This window comes from Anabrus simplex, chromosome 13 (assembly GCF_040414725.1).
Source record: "Anabrus simplex isolate iqAnaSimp1 chromosome 13, ASM4041472v1, whole genome shotgun sequence".
Classification (NCBI taxonomy): Eukaryota; Metazoa; Arthropoda; class Insecta; order Orthoptera; family Tettigoniidae; genus Anabrus; species Anabrus simplex.
This window is the reverse complement of record NC_090277.1, coordinates 90,719,035-90,735,956: the sequence shown is the minus strand read 5'-3', so window position 1 is coordinate 90,735,956 and position 16,922 is coordinate 90,719,035. Positions and strand designations below refer to the sequence as shown.

The following is a 16,922-nucleotide window of genomic DNA, read 5'->3' as shown; positions in this document are numbered from 1 at the left end:
AAGCTGTTTGAGATTCTGAAGCTGATCGGGATCAGATGCCGAGAAAGGAGAACGATCTACAATCTGTACAGAAATCAGTCTGCAGTGATAAGAATCGAGGGCTTTGACAAAGAGGCAGCAATCTAGAAAAGAGTGAGGCAAGGCTGCAATTTGTCCCCCTCTCCTTTTCAATGTTTACATAGAACAGGCAATAAAGGAAATCAAAGAGGAATTTGGAAAGGGTATCAAAGTTCAAGGAGAGGATATCAAAACCCTGAGATTTGCCGATGATATTGTTATTTTATCTGACTCTGCAAAAGATCTGGAGAACTTGCTGGATGATATGGACAGAGTCTTGGGGAAGGGATACAAGATGTAATACAGTAAATAAGTCCAAAACAAAAGTAATGGACTGCGGTCGAACGAAGTTTGGTGATACAGGAAATATTAGATTAAGAAATGGAGTCTTAGGCCTAATGGAAGTAGATGACTATTGTTACTTGGGTAGCAAAATAACTAATGATGGCAGAAGTAAGGAGAACATAAAATGCAGACTAGCTCAAGCAAGGAAGGCCTTTCTCAAGAAAAGAAATTTGTTCACCTCGAACATTGATACGGTGTAGGAATTAAAGAGTATGTTTTTGAAGACTTTCGTCTGGAGTATGGTACTGTATGGAAGTGAAACATGGACGATAATTAGCTCAGAAAGAAAGAGAATAGAAGCTTTTGAAATGTGGTGTTACAGAAGAATGCTGAAGGTGTGATGGGTAGATCGAATCACGATTGAAGAGATCCTGAATCGAATTGGTGAGAGGAAATCGATTTGGGTAAATTTGACCAGAAGAAAAGATACAATGATGGGGGCACATCTTAAGACACACAGTTGGTTTTTGAGGGAAGTGTAGGTGGTAAGAACGGTAGGGGTAGACCAACGAGTTCTAGCTCGTTGGGGTAGACCAAGGTACGAATATGACAAGCAGATTAGAGCAGATATGGGATGTAGTAGTTATGTATAAATGAAAAGTTTAGCACAGGATAGGGTGGCATGAAGGGCTGTAATAAACCAGTATAAGGACTGATGACTCAAACAACAAGTTAATCTGAAACAAAGAGGAAGCTTCATGCGAAAGAGTCTACTGGATTTGGCTAAACCACAGAGAAAGAAGAAACCGTTAGGCCTACTCCAAAATCATGCTCAAGTTTTAAGTTCAAAGTTAACATTCATTAGGAGATAATTCGTTTTTTGTGATCACTTTTCACGGCGCGAGGATTTGAATAGTCTTGCGCCACGAGCATGAGGGAGATAACATATCTTTGCTTTCAATCAACGTCAATCTTCACATACATAACCTCTTCGCTTAGAACAGCGCAAAAAGTGAATCGAGGGAATAAGGCGAGCAATGTTTCGCTTTTTAATATAATTCGCGAAGAATTATGACTAAATTTTGCAGTTACATTGAGCAGAACCTTCAAACAAAGCATGTCCGGGGTTTAATCTCTAACCATAGTTTGAGATTTTAAAATACAATCAGCTGATTGGATCAAAATGGCAGTGACTCTGACCAAAGAGGATGACAGTTGAGTTAAAGAGCCACTTTGGATCCACTAGGAAAAGCGAAGTGCGGGTGGGTGCATGCGTGGGTGTTTAAACCCATGAACAACAAGTGGTAGCCGAGCGATCATGACTGGGAAAGGAAGGAGTTGGGTTCGAATTGAGACAGAAATAGAAAAAAGTAGAGAAGAGTCAAACTGGAAACGAGTGATTGATTTAGCAGAACAGTTAAAAACTAGGTCTCCGAACTCGGGTAAGCTTAATTTTGTCCTCTGGAAATTTTGGTATTTTACATGACAATTTTTCTCAGATTTGTTAAGAATTCCTACGTCTTTTGATAGTATTATGGTATTCTTCTGTTGTATAGTAGGTGAATAGCAAAGGTTGTTAGCGATTACACATGCCACTTTATTTTAATATATGATAGTATTTACGGTTACGGACTATCTTGTCTGTTTACCGAATTGTGTGGTGATGGGTTACTCATTCACTATAACTTCCCGGAAATGAATCGTGAATTTCGCTACCCCTTTCGATTCTCTCTTAACCTAACTTTGTCCAACACTGCTTAACCTAGTTATTAGGACTAATAGGTACTTAGTGTTATTTTGATGTTGAATTCCGACATTTCTTGGTTATGTAGCTGATATTCGGGTCTTGCGTTGTAATTGGTGCCTTGGGAGTCGAAATACGTTATGTTTCGGCATTAGTTCCAAAGTGGGGGAAAGAAAAATCACTAAAGACTATACGCGGGATAGCTATTGTCAACTCAACTAGATTATTTGAATGGTGCAGTTTCCCAGTCTTGTCGTGAAGTAGACTTTGACGCTTGGTTACATTGGTGACCATTTTTTAGGTTAACTTTGTACGTTATCGTTAACAAGAGCTTATAATTCCATTGGTACAGCGGAGAAACAAATTGACGAACAGTAGAGAACAACACAACAGGATTAAAAGAAATAGAGGACATTATAGCCTATAATTTATATATTGTAAGGCAATATTAATTAATATTTACATTGTCACATGTCAAAGATGATGTAAGTTATAGTCTCAGATCTAATACATTGATCCATTGTAGGGCTGCAGGTATTGCCAACAGAAAAGACTTATCCCTTTGACATGACCTTGTCAAGCATTTAGACATAATGTGATCATTTAGTACATGTTGACATTTTCCTTGGCAGATCAAAACCAGGTGGAGGGCTGTTTCTATTTAAATAGGACCAAAAATGAGGGCTGGTTTTTAAATTCTGTTCTCTCCATTGGTCATTTACATCAAAATAGGTCTCTTTTAAACTCTGGGCAAACATGACCTTCATTTTTTTATACCTATGAGGTTCTTCAGACTGTCAGAAGAAAAGAAAAAAAAAAAAAAGAAAAAGAAAAAAAACTTCATCTATTTCTCCCACTTCCCTGGAGATACAACAGATATGCATTGCTTCTGGGGCACTTCTGAGATCTTTGTTCTGATCCATTTTGACATTTCATACAGGTTATTATTACAGTGGGCTCACCAGACCTAAAGGCATTTTATACGTAACTGCCAGGTTTCAATGATACCGCCACTAACCTGGAGAACAGACGCTGCCTGCTGAGTTTCAGTGGCATTTCCTCCACTGGGAAACTAGGGGCTCCTTCATCAATCAGTCACTACTGATCTCGATTTAGGATAGTTGCCATGTGGCAGATGCCCTATCTGGTGTTTTCCTAGCCTTTTCTTAAATGATTGCAAAGAAATTGGAAATTTATTGAACATCTCCCTTGGTAAATTATTCCAGTCCCAAACTCCCCTTCATATAGACAAATATTTACCCCAATTTGTCCTCTTGAATTCCAACTTTATCTTCATATTGTGATCTTTCCTACTTTTAGAGACGCCACTCCAACTTATTCGTCTACTGATGTCATTCCACGCCATCTCTCCGCTGATAGCTCGGAGCATACCACTTAGTACAATTTACAAACTTCATCATATAGATATCCGGATTGATACAGTTAAAATTAAGAAACAATGTTAGCTTTATGGTCCACCCAATCAATAGGCCTTACACTTCACTTTACAAGTAAAACGCTACTCTTTTGTTGGAAATCACCCGGAACAAATTGGGCTACTTTTCTTTGGATTTTTTCCAGTTCTTGAATCAAGTAATCCTGGAAGGGTCCTATACACTGGAATCATACTCTAGTTGGGGTCTTACCAGAGACTTATATGCCCTCTCCTTTACATCCTTACTACACCCCCTACAGCCCGTTTAAAGAGAGCTGGGTTATTTACCGCTGCCAAACACTTGGCGTTGAGTCGCTGACTGTACGATCTACTCAATCCCGTAAACCCTGGCAAGACAGGCTTTGTAAATAATATTCAAAATAAATGTTGTCATTAGCAATTTTCCTGTAAAATCAACCATAAAAAAAGATGCAAAGAGTTTTATGTTTACGGCTCCTTCTAAAGCCCGTCCTGCTTTAAAAAAAAAATGAATTACAGCTAAGATCCTGCTCATCCTTTTCCTAAACTTAAATACCATATTTCATGAAAATCCACCAATACATTCTCCTGAGATGCCGAAAAGAGAAAGACACAAATTAAATTGAACGTGACATATGCTATTATTTGTCCTGTTCAGTGTAAAGACCAGTTATCTGGTCAATATTAAAAACTACAAACAGAAAGATGATTTTGTATGTAGGCTATAAATATCAGAAATGGCTTGATATTTTCAATACCTCTGGCAAAAACAGCCACGGTCATTGGATGAAATTTATTAACCCTTAGCACTCAAATAAGTTTGTCTGTTATCTAAAAACCTGTGAAACAGGGCTGTATTAGGCCCGCCTTGTCAATACAATTACAATTTGTATTGCACAACAATTTGAAATAAGACCCTGGAAGCCAAGCAACATAAACGCTAGTTCTGTCAGCTGATTTGACATAGAGAGAGCAGGGTGAGTATGAGAGAGTAGACAGTGAATGCACTGTTGCTATCTCTCTCTCCCTTCACATGAATAACATAGTTTTTAACACTTAGCATTACTTAACACACTGAGGTAATAAACTTCTGATAGGATGTAATATCATATTCCAACACAGACGTCAGCGAAAATCTCACACTACATTGGAACACTCAGTGTACAAGAGCTGGCAGCACTGGTTTTATAAGCCTCGGTGTTGCCAAGCCATGTGCAGTGACAGACAAAGCACGGAGGTAGAGCACTTAAATGCCGGCTTAAAAGATACGTCTCCCTTGAGAGCTAGGCGAGAACTGACCTGCAATCACTATTCAGCAACATTAGGCAATCTTCAGTTTGATTGGCTTGTGATGAAACACACCCCTGTACAGATGAGAAAGCTTTTGGTCTTGCATGACCAGGGACAGAAGGGCAGGGGGGGGGGAGTTATTTGAAGTTCGAATTTCCTGCAGGGGTTCACTTGGAGTTGCCGAGCTCTAGGTGTAATTGTTTTCATTGTAATTGTATTGTCCAGGCGGTCCTATTACAGCCCTGTTTCACAGGTTTTTCAATTAGTGTTACTAGTCAGTACAGATCAAATAGAGGTGAATATGGCCAAGTTTACTAACACCAAGTTTGGTTACATAACTCTTCTCATATATATTTTTCTGGGAAAGTGTGGGTGTAGTGCTGTTTATTCTTACAGCTAAAATTGAACGAAAACTGAAATGAAGTTCTTTACAAGATTACGTATATCTGGAAATCAAGAATTTGTAGGTGTGTTTTTGTGTTTTTCTGTTACCATCTGTATAGCACACCTCAAAGCAAACATCTCAATGAAGGCCTAGTTTCATTGCAAATATTTTGAACATGAAGGGGTTTCTGTTCACCTTTTTTTGTTCTGTTACTGCACTTAACACAGTCCTTCGCAGTATTCGTTGTGTGTGCGTTGATGAAGTGTAGTTCTCCGTTCAGTGGCCCCTCATCTTGACTGATGAAAATGAATTCCACAGATTGGTACTTTACAGATGTGATACTATCCAGGATTTGTTAAAAGGTTAAATATACATATGCAGTTTTCTCCCCAGAAATTGTCATCAGCCAGGTGTCAGGAATAAGTAACCGGGCGGGGAATACTATGTAGAAAATGAATATGATAAAATTTCATTGTATTCCCCTCAGAGAATTAACAATAATATCAGACAGGTAAATATGATCTACAGAATAGAGCTATATCAGTGTTATTTTCACCAACAAGACATAACAAGAGGAGTTTGAACTTCTAAGTGTTCTGCTGCTCGTTTATAATCATGTAACATCGTTTGGAAGGTGGGATTCTTCCTTCAACCTAACCTTAGTTGCGTTGATGCCTGTATGGGACAAAAATGAGATTTGTGACGTCATGCAGAACTGAGCTTGCATGTAATACCAGACATCGTTGAAAAGGTGTTGAAAAGGTGGATCCTCTTGTAAGTTCAATTTATTTATTATAATTGTACTTCAGTACGGAACAAAAATGAAATTTATAGCTTATGATTATAAAGACCTATCTGTGTCAGAGCGACGTAAAGCAACTTGTAAAAAAAAAAGGTAATTAACTAATTAATTTTTACAGCTTTTGTATAAATCTCGAAGTGCTTGCTAAGCCAATCTATCTGTAATATACTTGTACTGAATTTCAATTCGTGTGAGCTGCACAAAGTCCATGACTGGATACTTGTCTGAAATGCACTTCTTTGCAAGGCGAGCTGTCCGTCCTTACCTAGGCGAGGGGAGTGATGAGATCAGGAGGACAGGGTATGGATGCAGAGGACAGACCTGAGGAGGTTCGTACACAACCCACACTCGGCTTGCTGGAGCAAAGAAATGATGATGATGATGATGACATTCTTCAGTCTGCCAAAACTAATTTGGAATAAATAAATTTACGACCCCAAACCTCATGGTGCAACAGCCCTGAAGGGCCATGGCCTATCAAGTGACCGCTACTCAGCTGGAAAGCTTGTGAACTTCCTGAAAATGACAATGCATATAGTAACAGAATTATATCTGAAGAGCAAACAACTTAATTAAAATACAAAGACATGTTCTGTTCTTGAAAGAACATTATGAGATTCTATCAAATCACATTCAAAATAATTAGAAATTTATAAAAAAATTATGTTTATTTCTGCTTAAATCCTAAAAAAGTTTAAATTTGGAACTTATCTTAACCCTCTTAGTGCCAGGTAATAATGCAAAGGTGTGCTCTACACGTGCCAGCCACTTATTGTGAAGAATGTGGGCTTTCAAGAAGAAATGATAATTTCTCAGCCTTTAGAGTTATGGAACTAAATCTTTACCAGAATATGAAGAACATAACTGTCTGATCTTTTGTAAGATATACAGTATAAGATTTATTTTCAGTTTTAAGAAAAAAAATTCATATTATGCAAAAAAAAAAAAAAAAAAAGCACTGGAATTTACAAACACATTATATAAGAAACTTTCGACTATTTTGAAAATTATTAACAGGGGTGCCAAAGTTTCATAGAATTATGACATGAGAAAAGTGTAAATTATTATTAATATTTCTCCCTCTCTGGATCGGTGGTAGAGTGCCTGCCTCTAAATTCTGACAACTCGACTTCATATCCGCCAGAGGTAGTCTGATTTTTCAAGGGCAGAGAAGACTCCATTTGGCACTCCGTGGATTGGATGGCTGCATGTAGAGCATCTCCGGTGACACATTTGATGTTTATCCATTAAAATTAATTAAAACCATCACTTGACTCATTGCTGAGCATATACCGAGCATATACTCGTCAGGGCGTCACGGGGTGAGCCGCCAAAGCAAAATAATATACCCCTCATTGCCGAGCTGACAGCAGAGTATAGGCAAGACGCTTCAGCATCATCCATTTTCAGGGCTAGTTGCTTTGGCAGGTGAGTTGTTACACACTCCTTAGTGGATTCCCTCATCGTCGGCAGCCCTGAAGATGGTTGTTCATGGTTTTGCATTTTTGCACCAAGCAAATGCAGGGGTTGTACCTTAATTAAGGCCAGGGCCTCTTCCTTTTCAATCCTAGCCTTATCTTCTTCCACTGTCACTGAAAACCTTTATGTTTAAGTGTGAAGTTAAACCACTAGCAAATCATATATAGGCCCTACATAATGGACTATTATGTCTTTCAGAGTTCAGTCTGCAAGCACGTATGAATTAACTAAACATCTCTGCAATCCTCTGTTTGCAGCTAGCTGTGTAAACTTGCTCAGTTCCTCAGCTTTCATCCTTAAATCATTAAGGTTTGAGTACCGAAAAAGTTGGCTGTGTGGGTAGGGTCGCGTAGATATATGCTTGCATTCGGGAGATAGTGGGTTTGAATCCCACTGTTGGCAGCCCTGATGGTGGTTTTCCATGGTTTCCCATTTTCACACCCACTAACATTCTGTTGGTGAATATTTTCTAGAATGTTTGTACCGGTAATTTACTTTATGTCACACAGACACAGATAGGTCTTATGGCGACGATGGGATAGGAAAGGGCTAAAATTGGGAAAGAAGCAGTCATGGCCTTAATTAAGGTGCAGCCTGGTGTGAAAATGGAAAACCACAGAAAACCATCTTCAGAGCTGCCAACAGTGGGATTCAAACCCACTATCCCCCGAACGCAAGCTGACAGCTATGTGCCCCATACCACACATCTGCTCGCTTGTTTCTTTTCTTTTTTCTACTAATGGGGCTCAAACAGACAGTGTCGGACCATATAGACTTGATGCTTTAACGACTATAACCGCCAGGTGGGCGGCATAGCAGTGGGTACTAGCTCTGTTTGCACTGGACCTTAAGGATCAGAAATGATGGTTTGATACAGGAAGATGGAAGGGTCCCATTAACTTCCCAATGCAGCTGTAATTGGAAAAGGGAGATGGATTATTGTTATTATTATTAATAATAATATTATTATTTTTATTATATTATTACGAGTTAAGAAGTAATAATTGTATGTCCTCAGCTACCGTATGCAGGTATTATAATTTGACGCAGTCTGGCTGCTTGCTCGCCAATTTTTACATTCTGTTTTACTCTAGGCCGACTAGATGGCAGAGTAAACTGAATCCCTCTTGGGCGTCTCTGGCTGAGTTTTAATGAATTTTGTCAGGTAAACACCAAATTTATCACCAGAGATCTTTTACACTCTGACATCGTACGACTTGGAGTGTCGAATGGACTTCTTCCCCGCTCTTCAAAAATCCTACTACCCCTGCCGGGTTTGAATACGCTATCTTGGGATCTGCAAGACGACTCTACCCCTGATCCACAGAGGGAGCTATTGTTGTGTGTTGCTAAGATTTGTTTTTTTTTTTTTTTTCTTGCATTGTAAGGATGCTGCATTAACTTTTCTTTTTTTTCCAGATGTAAATATGAATGACAGATTGTATTTCTAATTCTTATCAAACCTCTCTTTTACAGAATGTCTTGCCAATTTCTTGATAGGAGAAGGAAAATTAGAATCTTATCTAGAGGAGAACCCACCAGTCGAAGCGAACATATTCAAAGCTCGGACGGGATTGGCTGAAGCTAAAGGATATCTCTTATTGACTGCTAATGAGCTTGGAAAGAAGGTATGTTTGTATTCATCAGAGTTACTTACCTTGTGTGTACCTCTGTTTTAATTTAATTGAAATGAAGCATGCTACATGTTTACAATGCAAGCACATATATCAGAATTGATTTTGACATTATTAAACTAATTAATTATTTGTATGTCGGTACTCACCGTTCCCTTCGTAACTGAACCATTTATCAATATATTGGGGTTCTGCTTTTTAAGTTGTACAGTTTAAGTTAAAGCTACCTAACTGACCACTACCAGAATTATATTTGAAAATTAGGCTAGTCTTTTTAATTTTGTGTTACTTAAGTATTTACATATTTTGGTCAAGTTTTTTGCATGTAGATAAATAAAATTCCAAACAATTATCAACCCTAGGCACATGATTCTGGTGAGTTTTGTAGTCTCTATCACTAAGAACCTGAGAGAAAAGAATCATTGTAATACACTGTATAATTTAGGAGTTACAAGAGAAACGGTTTTGAAAAACACAGTTTTGAGAAAATGATACAATATGTGGTGCATACTGACGTAAGGAAGGCACTGGCACTGCGCTTTGACACCAGTGCCAGAGACGGCACAGTAGGCACTGTGCCACGATTTAAAATGAACCAGTGCCAGTGGCACTGCCATAGAAATAAATATGTGAAACGTTTACAAGAATAAAAAGGTTCGTGATGTGAATATTGACCTTATTTATGCCGTTAGTAAGGAAAAAAAAAACACATGTCAATCAAGTATTTTTTCCATGAGTACATCAAACAGTATGGCGGGCACTGGCGGCTGGCACTGTTGCCGAATGAAGCACTATTGTGTGTGGCCATGTGACTGCCTTGTGCCACTGGCACGGGACATGCAGGCCAGTGCTTCTCAGATCCGTGCCGGTGTCAGTTGCAGTGCACCAGGACAGATCGCTTCTACGGTACCTACTGGTCAAGTGCTGCCAGACCGTGCCACACTATGCTTTATTCTCTGTCATTATAATTATTATTGATTGTCTTGAATTTCGTGTCAATGGCAGACAGACAAAAATCTAGCCCTTTGTGGATCTATTTCATTCCAGATGATAAAAACCAGAGCATAGCAGTGTGAAATATTTATAAATCTTGTATATCGTTCAAATTGACAGTAAAATGTTTAAAACGGGATATGCTTTGTCGTACTGGGAAGACCCCTTAATAGCTAGGCAGGCAGATCTGTTAAAATGGCAGTTGGGAAGAAATCTTCAGTATCCCATCATTTACTGTTTAGCTGTCCGGAAGTTGTGTGTTGTAGCAACATCCGCGCCTGCCAAAGGTGTGTTTTCGAAAGCTGGTCAAATTTTCACTAACAGACTGTCAGTGAATAAAGTGGAAAAAAAAAAATACTGTTCTTGAATGTGAATGGGAAAATTTATTTGAGGGTTATTCTGTAGTATTTTGCACGTAAATATTCATACAAATTATGGTATATCTATGTGTAGTTCCTTTTTTGTCAATACACGAAGTATAAATGTTTTTATACGAGTCCAATGAATAAGTAGTCATTGTGACACTGGGACTGTGCACACCAGTGTCAAATATGAATAACTACAGAGGGTTTTCCCTCCTTCAAGTCACTTACAAGATCCTCTCGGCATGTCTGCTTCAAAGAAAACAAGAGCAACTTTAACATAAGATCAGTGAATACCAAGCGGGTTTTCGGCCAGGGCGTTCCTGCGCTGAACAGATCTTCAATTTGAAAGTGGCACTGAAATGAAGGGAAACCAGAAACTGTCCGATCATCTGCATATTCGTTGACTTCAAGAAGGCGTACGATTCAGTAGACCGACAAGTCCCTCTTTGATATCAGAAGAACAGGGACTTGACCCAAAGACTTTAAAACCTCATCAAGCAAACACTCACTGACACAAAATTAAAAGTAAAATTCATCGGCAAAATGTCAAGTTCTTTCGAGGTTAAGATTGGCATTTGACAAAGCGATGGACTGCCACCACTCCTTTTCAATCTTGTTCTTGATAAAGTTACTAGAGAGTTGGAACTAAAAATTCAAAACCACTGGAAACCCACTTACTCAGATGAACAAAAGATGACATCAAAATCAGCTGCTTGGCTTTCGCAGATGACCTAGCAATACTAGCGGACAGTGAAATTACAGCAATCAAACATATCAAAGTCCTCAAGAAATGTGCTGAAAAAGTTGGGCTACAAATTGCATTTGGGAAAAATAAGTTCATTTGTAATAGATTCAACATTCAGAAATTAAGTACTAAATATGGACAGATAAAACACATTCCACACTTCAAATAACTTGGTGAAATTGAAAACCAACAGGGTTAGAAAAGGAAAACACACATTCAGAAATTTGACATGAAAAGGACGCAGGAGACTAATATAAAAGAAGAACGGGAAAAAGAGCAGACCAACACTTGGGATCAGTGCCGCACTAAGATCATACAGAAAGCCAGGAAGGTAATCACACTGAAGAAGAAAACAAACACCCATGGTGGGATTCAGCATGTGAAGAAGCACTGGAATTATGGAAGAGAGCCTTTGAGAAATACAATGGAACATAACATGAGACTCAACAACACTTCTTCAAGACCAGAAAACAAGTTGTAAAATTAATCAAACAAACTAAGAGGAGACCTATGACCGAGCAATTGGACTCCAAAACCAAACCCAAACCAGACGGCACAACAACCTCGAAGGGCCATGGCCTACGAAGGACTGCTGCTCACCCGAAGGCCTACAGATTGAGGTGTCGTGTGATCAGCACGACAGGTCCTCTCGGCCGTTATTCTCAGGTTGGACAGTTTCTCTGTCACTTTACTGGATTTTCTGTACCAAGGCAAAAGTAAATTTTGTGTAATGTGCCCCACGTCTGTGCTGTTTCAGGCTGGTGTTCTCCTAGACTCTAACCTGCTCTTGGGGAAGGTTCACTATGCCATGGGCAACTACCAGGAAGCTCTCAACTACTACAACCAGGCAGAACTTCAGACCCTAACAGAGAAACAGTTGCCGAGTCGAAGTCTCAGGATAGTCGCAGAGTCGTACGCCATTAAAGGTGATTTCATCTGTTTACCTCGTATTCTAGTGTACTCCCTGCCATGTAAGATTATAAACTAAGGGTACAACCTTAAAACCTGTTCAGCAAGGAGAGTGCTTTGAGCATAAATCTAGTTCAGAAATTTATAAAGAGGGTTAAGGCACTTACAATGAAGAACCATATGTTCTAAAGCTCAGATACATAAAGTATTTCAACATAAATAAATAAGATAAATTACGTAGTGCTCATATGGAGTGAGGGCATATAACGCTGTTGATGGCGATTCGTCTGTCCGTCAGATGGAGATGTTAAGCCTTCAGTAGACCCCTTGGAGCTATTAGACAGGAGTAGGCTATGTGCTGGCACCGGGTTTCACTCTCTACCTTCCCACTATCATATATCATGCCATTCATTTCATCTCATTAACTCTTCTCATGAGGTTGACGTCAGGAGGGGCATCCGGTCCTAAAAATCCGCCACGACAGATTCATCTCACCTTACCTCATCTCACCCTGTAGAGAAATGGGACAAGGGTTGGACAAACACACAGATGAGTAGTATAATGTGTTAAATATTCTTCAAAGTTATGTAAACAATTATGTCTGGATATGCCGCAGAAAAAAAACAAAAAACAACGTCTGCTAGTGTTACATTTGCTCGTATAAGTAAAGCAGATTTTCTTTTTCTGGAGGATTATGAATCTGTTTGGATAATACCAGGTAAGTAGAATTGTGGCGGAAATTTGCCAGAGATTGACTGGGCATGAGCGATGCACAGTCAGTGCTGCTTACTGCTGTGAGCTGTTGAACAAGGCGCGGGTTGCATATCGCCGCAAAAGACGAGACCAACCGATTCGACAATGCGTGGGCCCATACTGCAGCTCTAAATGTCTCCAAGCTACAGGAAATGCACTGGACTACACATGATCATCCTCCTTACAGCACGGACTTATCGCCCTGCGATTTCCATTTGTTTGGACCGCTTAAACAAGCTCTAGGAGGGCAACGATTTGAAGATGATGAGAGTGTAGAAGAATTCATCTGCAACTGGCTGGTGACACGACCCTGTACTTTTTATGATGAGGGTATCAAAACGCTGCCCAGTATGCTGGGACAAATGCATTTCCAAAGCAGGAAACTATGTGAAAAAATAAATTGTAATTGCCTTGTGTTTTCAATTAATTCATTTAAATAGAAAGTAAAATCCTGTTTATATATGATTCCACCTCGTAGGATAATTACGGAAGTGTTGATGCCCACCCTTCTGATGAAGCTCAGAAGCAGAAACAAGCTCGTTGGGAACTGTAGAAGAACTGGGATTGATGAGGAGAGAGTCAATCTATTTGTAGACAGTATTGCATGAAGATGTGGAAATTGTCCTAGTACTTTTGTGTTTTCATGTCTGTTCTTATGTTTTCCTCCCACACTGTCCTGTCATTGTGTTTACGCTGTTCTCTTTCCTAATTTCCCCTTTTTGATACATAGTTGACCACTTGATTATTCTTTCTCCATTACATGTGTTTGCCGAGTCACCTATTAAAGTGAAAATGCAGTAATTCTTATATGTATGCTTAAGCTCATGTGTTTTTTTTTTTTTAAAGGCTTGTGTTTGGAGAAAGTTCCTCCATCATCATCGTCTAAATACAAACAAGCAGAGTGGGAGGAACAGAGAATCCAGTGCTTCGAGCTGGCTGGCGACCTCACTCTGTTGTACCTGCAGGAACAAGACAAACTGCAGCAGCAGACGGCCACTAACACCAGTACAGGTACCCTTAGCCGATCAGGTGAATAGATTCTTTATTCTTTGACAGTATGGAGAGCATGCCATCTTTTAAAGGTACACTCACAGCCAAAAAATGAATATTGGATCAAGTTTTAGAACTGTATTATCTCTTGTTTTCCAATTCTGGGGATGAATGGTCTGCATTCTGATGTTCTGACTAACTTACTGGGTTTAAATCTTGGTTGTTATGTGGGAAATTTGTGCTGGACAAAGAAGAGACAGGGCTGAATTTCTTGAGGATCTCCTGTTTCTCCTATCCGTAATTTATTAATTTTAGCTACATTGAAACCTTGTTAGTGCGTTCCACATTAACACATTTTCCTGCTTAGCACGTCATAAATTTGAAGTCCCAATTCTGATTGTATTAAATCTATATAAAAATAACCCGCTTATCGTGTCACAAATTTTTGCTATTACTGCTTAGTACGATCGCATTTTTCCTAGCCCTGAAAATTTGTCATCCCTCGTGAAAGAAACGTGATTTCCAACTCGGGTAATGGCTGTCGTCACAGTTGCGTAATTACGGGAAAGGGCCTAGCATTCCTGAACTTCACAGGGTAACTTGCACCTTCAGGGAGCAAGCCTTTAACCTCAGGAATGTTCAGTTTTGCTTGCCAGTTAGCAGCGAGATTGCTGGAAAACAGTGAACCATTTTGTGCATGTATTTTGCGTTCTATTCAGAAGTTAGGAATTTATTTTGTGTTGAGTGGTACAGTGAAGTGTAGCGAATATTTGTCGTATGATATGGTAGCCTATATCTGGATTAGGAACATAATCGTGTGAAAGTGACTAGCGTGTTGCATATTTGTCTTATGATAGCCTCGTTATGGATATGGAAAAAGTGAAATTCCTTACTAATGAACACAAAATGAAAATCCGTCAGAAAGTGGACTGGCATCCACATCTTCAAGCGAACAGAGGTCGCGAATGTTGAACTTGCACCTTTGAGTTTCGTCTCGATCACTCACGTTGGTCGAAGTTTTGTCAACTTCAAAATGGCGGCCAGAGTCATTCCTCTCGGTCGCACATGGTCGAGCGTAACGTCCAATTAATTGTGTAAGTGTGTGACCAGAAACCGACTACCGAGCTCCGTTTTGAGCTTACCGAACAGATGAAAGCAGTAATAACACACTGCTCCAAAATAAATGTCTTCTACTAACATTTGTTTTAGAAAGAGTGTGATCTGCAATAATACTTCCGATATTTTTATTGGCCCCGGTGCATGTTTTCATGTACGAGGGCAGATCAGAAAAAATAAGTTGCACTTCCTAGTTATGGCCATTTATTACACCACCTATGCAACAGCAAAACGACTATAACGACATACACTGTAACGTCACTTTTCCACAAAGTTTCCAAGAGACTCCAAACATTTCTGCGAACGCACAACCAACTTGTCGATGCCGGATGCGTAGAAATTTCCTCCAGTGTTCTGCAATCACTCGGAGACAGCAGCCTTCACCTGGAAACGTCGACTACCAAGCTCCGTTTTTAGCTTACCGAACAGATGAAAGTCACATGGCGCTAGGTCGGGACTGTAGGGTGGATGTTGCCTGACCTCCCACTTGAAACGCTGCAGCAGTTCTCTCGTTTGGCGGGCCTTGTGAGGTGTTGCGTTATCGTGCAACAAAATCACACCGGCGCTCAATTTCCCCCGGCGCTTCTCTTTAATCGCTTTACGCAACCGGTGCAACGTTTGACAATACGACGCTGCGTTGATCGACGTTCCTTTCGGCATGAATTCCACGTGCAGCAAACCCTCCATGTCAAAGAACACTGTCGCCATAACCTTACCGGCTGAAGGTTGAACCTAGGCCTTCTTTCGTTGTGGTGATGAGGGGTGCACCCATTCCTTTGATGTTCGCTTCGTTTCTGGGGTGAAGTGGTGGACCCACGTTACATCGCCTGTGACGTTTGCCGCAGAAATCCGTTGCCGTCTGCGGCATAGCGTTGCAAAAATGCCAGGGAGGATTGGAAATGTTGTCCCTTGTGCTCATCGGTGAGAAGACGTGGGACCCATCTTTGACAGAGCTTACGATATCCTAGGTCCTCGTGAACAATGGCGAACACACTGCCATACGACATGTTCAGCTGCGCCGCGATTTCTCTCAGTTTAATGCGCCAGTTCTGTCTAATGCTCACATTCACACTGTTGACCTTTGCACGGGTCCTGGACGTTGCGGGCCTGCCTTCGCCATGGTTGTCCGTGATATCCGTGCGTCCGGCATCAAATTGCTGACACTATGATACCTTGCCGGGAAATGGCCCGCTCCCCATATACAGCACTAATTTCATGATGACTGTCCGTGCAATTCTTCCTTTTGGCCCATAGGAATCGGTTTGTCGCACGCACCTCATATTTGGAGTGAACGTCCAGTTGACGCACCATTGCATTTGGCCACTATTCCCACAATACTAGACGAGACACCACAGCGACCTGCCTAAGAGACGTGTGGGCAGTATCTGTCCCTTTCTCCGCTGTGCCCACTTTTGCGACACACAGCGCGCTGCTTCGGCGCGTTAGTGCAACTAACCTTTTGATCCACCTACGTATGTTGTCTGGTGTTTATTACACCTTTCAGTACACTTGTTATTTTATAAGCGTGAGGGGAAAAGATTTTCATATTTGTTCTCTCGTGGGTTTTTAAATTTTTTTTAAATTTTACTACTTTCCTCTCATCTTTAGAAATTGTGGATATAATTTTCACTGTACCTGCAGATACACGACGTAAAAAGCCCTATCTGAAAAAATCATATTTAGTGTTTCCATTAGTTTTTATTTGTATACTCAGTAGTACATTTTCTCGCCTTACACGTTCTTTTTTCCTTGTCCCCTGCAGAAGCGACTTAACAAGGTTTTACTGTATTTAATTATTAGATACAGAGGATGGAAGGCCATTTTACACTAATAATGTAACAAATTTAACTAAGTGAAAGAAGATAACAATCGGTATAAATAACAGTATTAAGTATCAACAGAAAGTTAACAACAATAACAACGTAACAGGAATGGCAACGATAACTGGCAAGAGTCGGTTA

General features: G+C 40.0%; 1 protein-coding gene across 4 annotated transcripts in view; it reads left to right on the top strand.

Moving 5' to 3' along the window:
- Positions 1-1,573: 1,573 nt before the first annotated feature.
- Ttc7 (tetratricopeptide repeat domain 7) overlaps positions 1,574-16,922 on the top strand; it is a 173,361-nt gene continuing 158,012 nt past the window's right edge. For 2 of the 4 annotated variants that reach the window (XM_068230173.1, XM_068230171.1), the window contains exons 1-4: positions 1,574-1,784; positions 8,933-9,084; positions 11,951-12,119; positions 13,702-13,866. In XM_068230173.1, the coding sequence (XP_068086274.1) occupies positions 1,661-1,784; positions 8,933-9,084; positions 11,951-12,119; positions 13,702-13,866 (610 nt within the window). In that variant the 5' untranslated portion in view covers positions 1,574-1,660. Of the gene's footprint in view, positions 1,785-8,932; positions 9,085-11,950; positions 12,120-13,701; positions 13,885-16,922 lie in introns of all 4 variants that reach the window. The other 2 variants (XM_068230172.1, XM_068230170.1) reach the window with 1 other exon arrangement.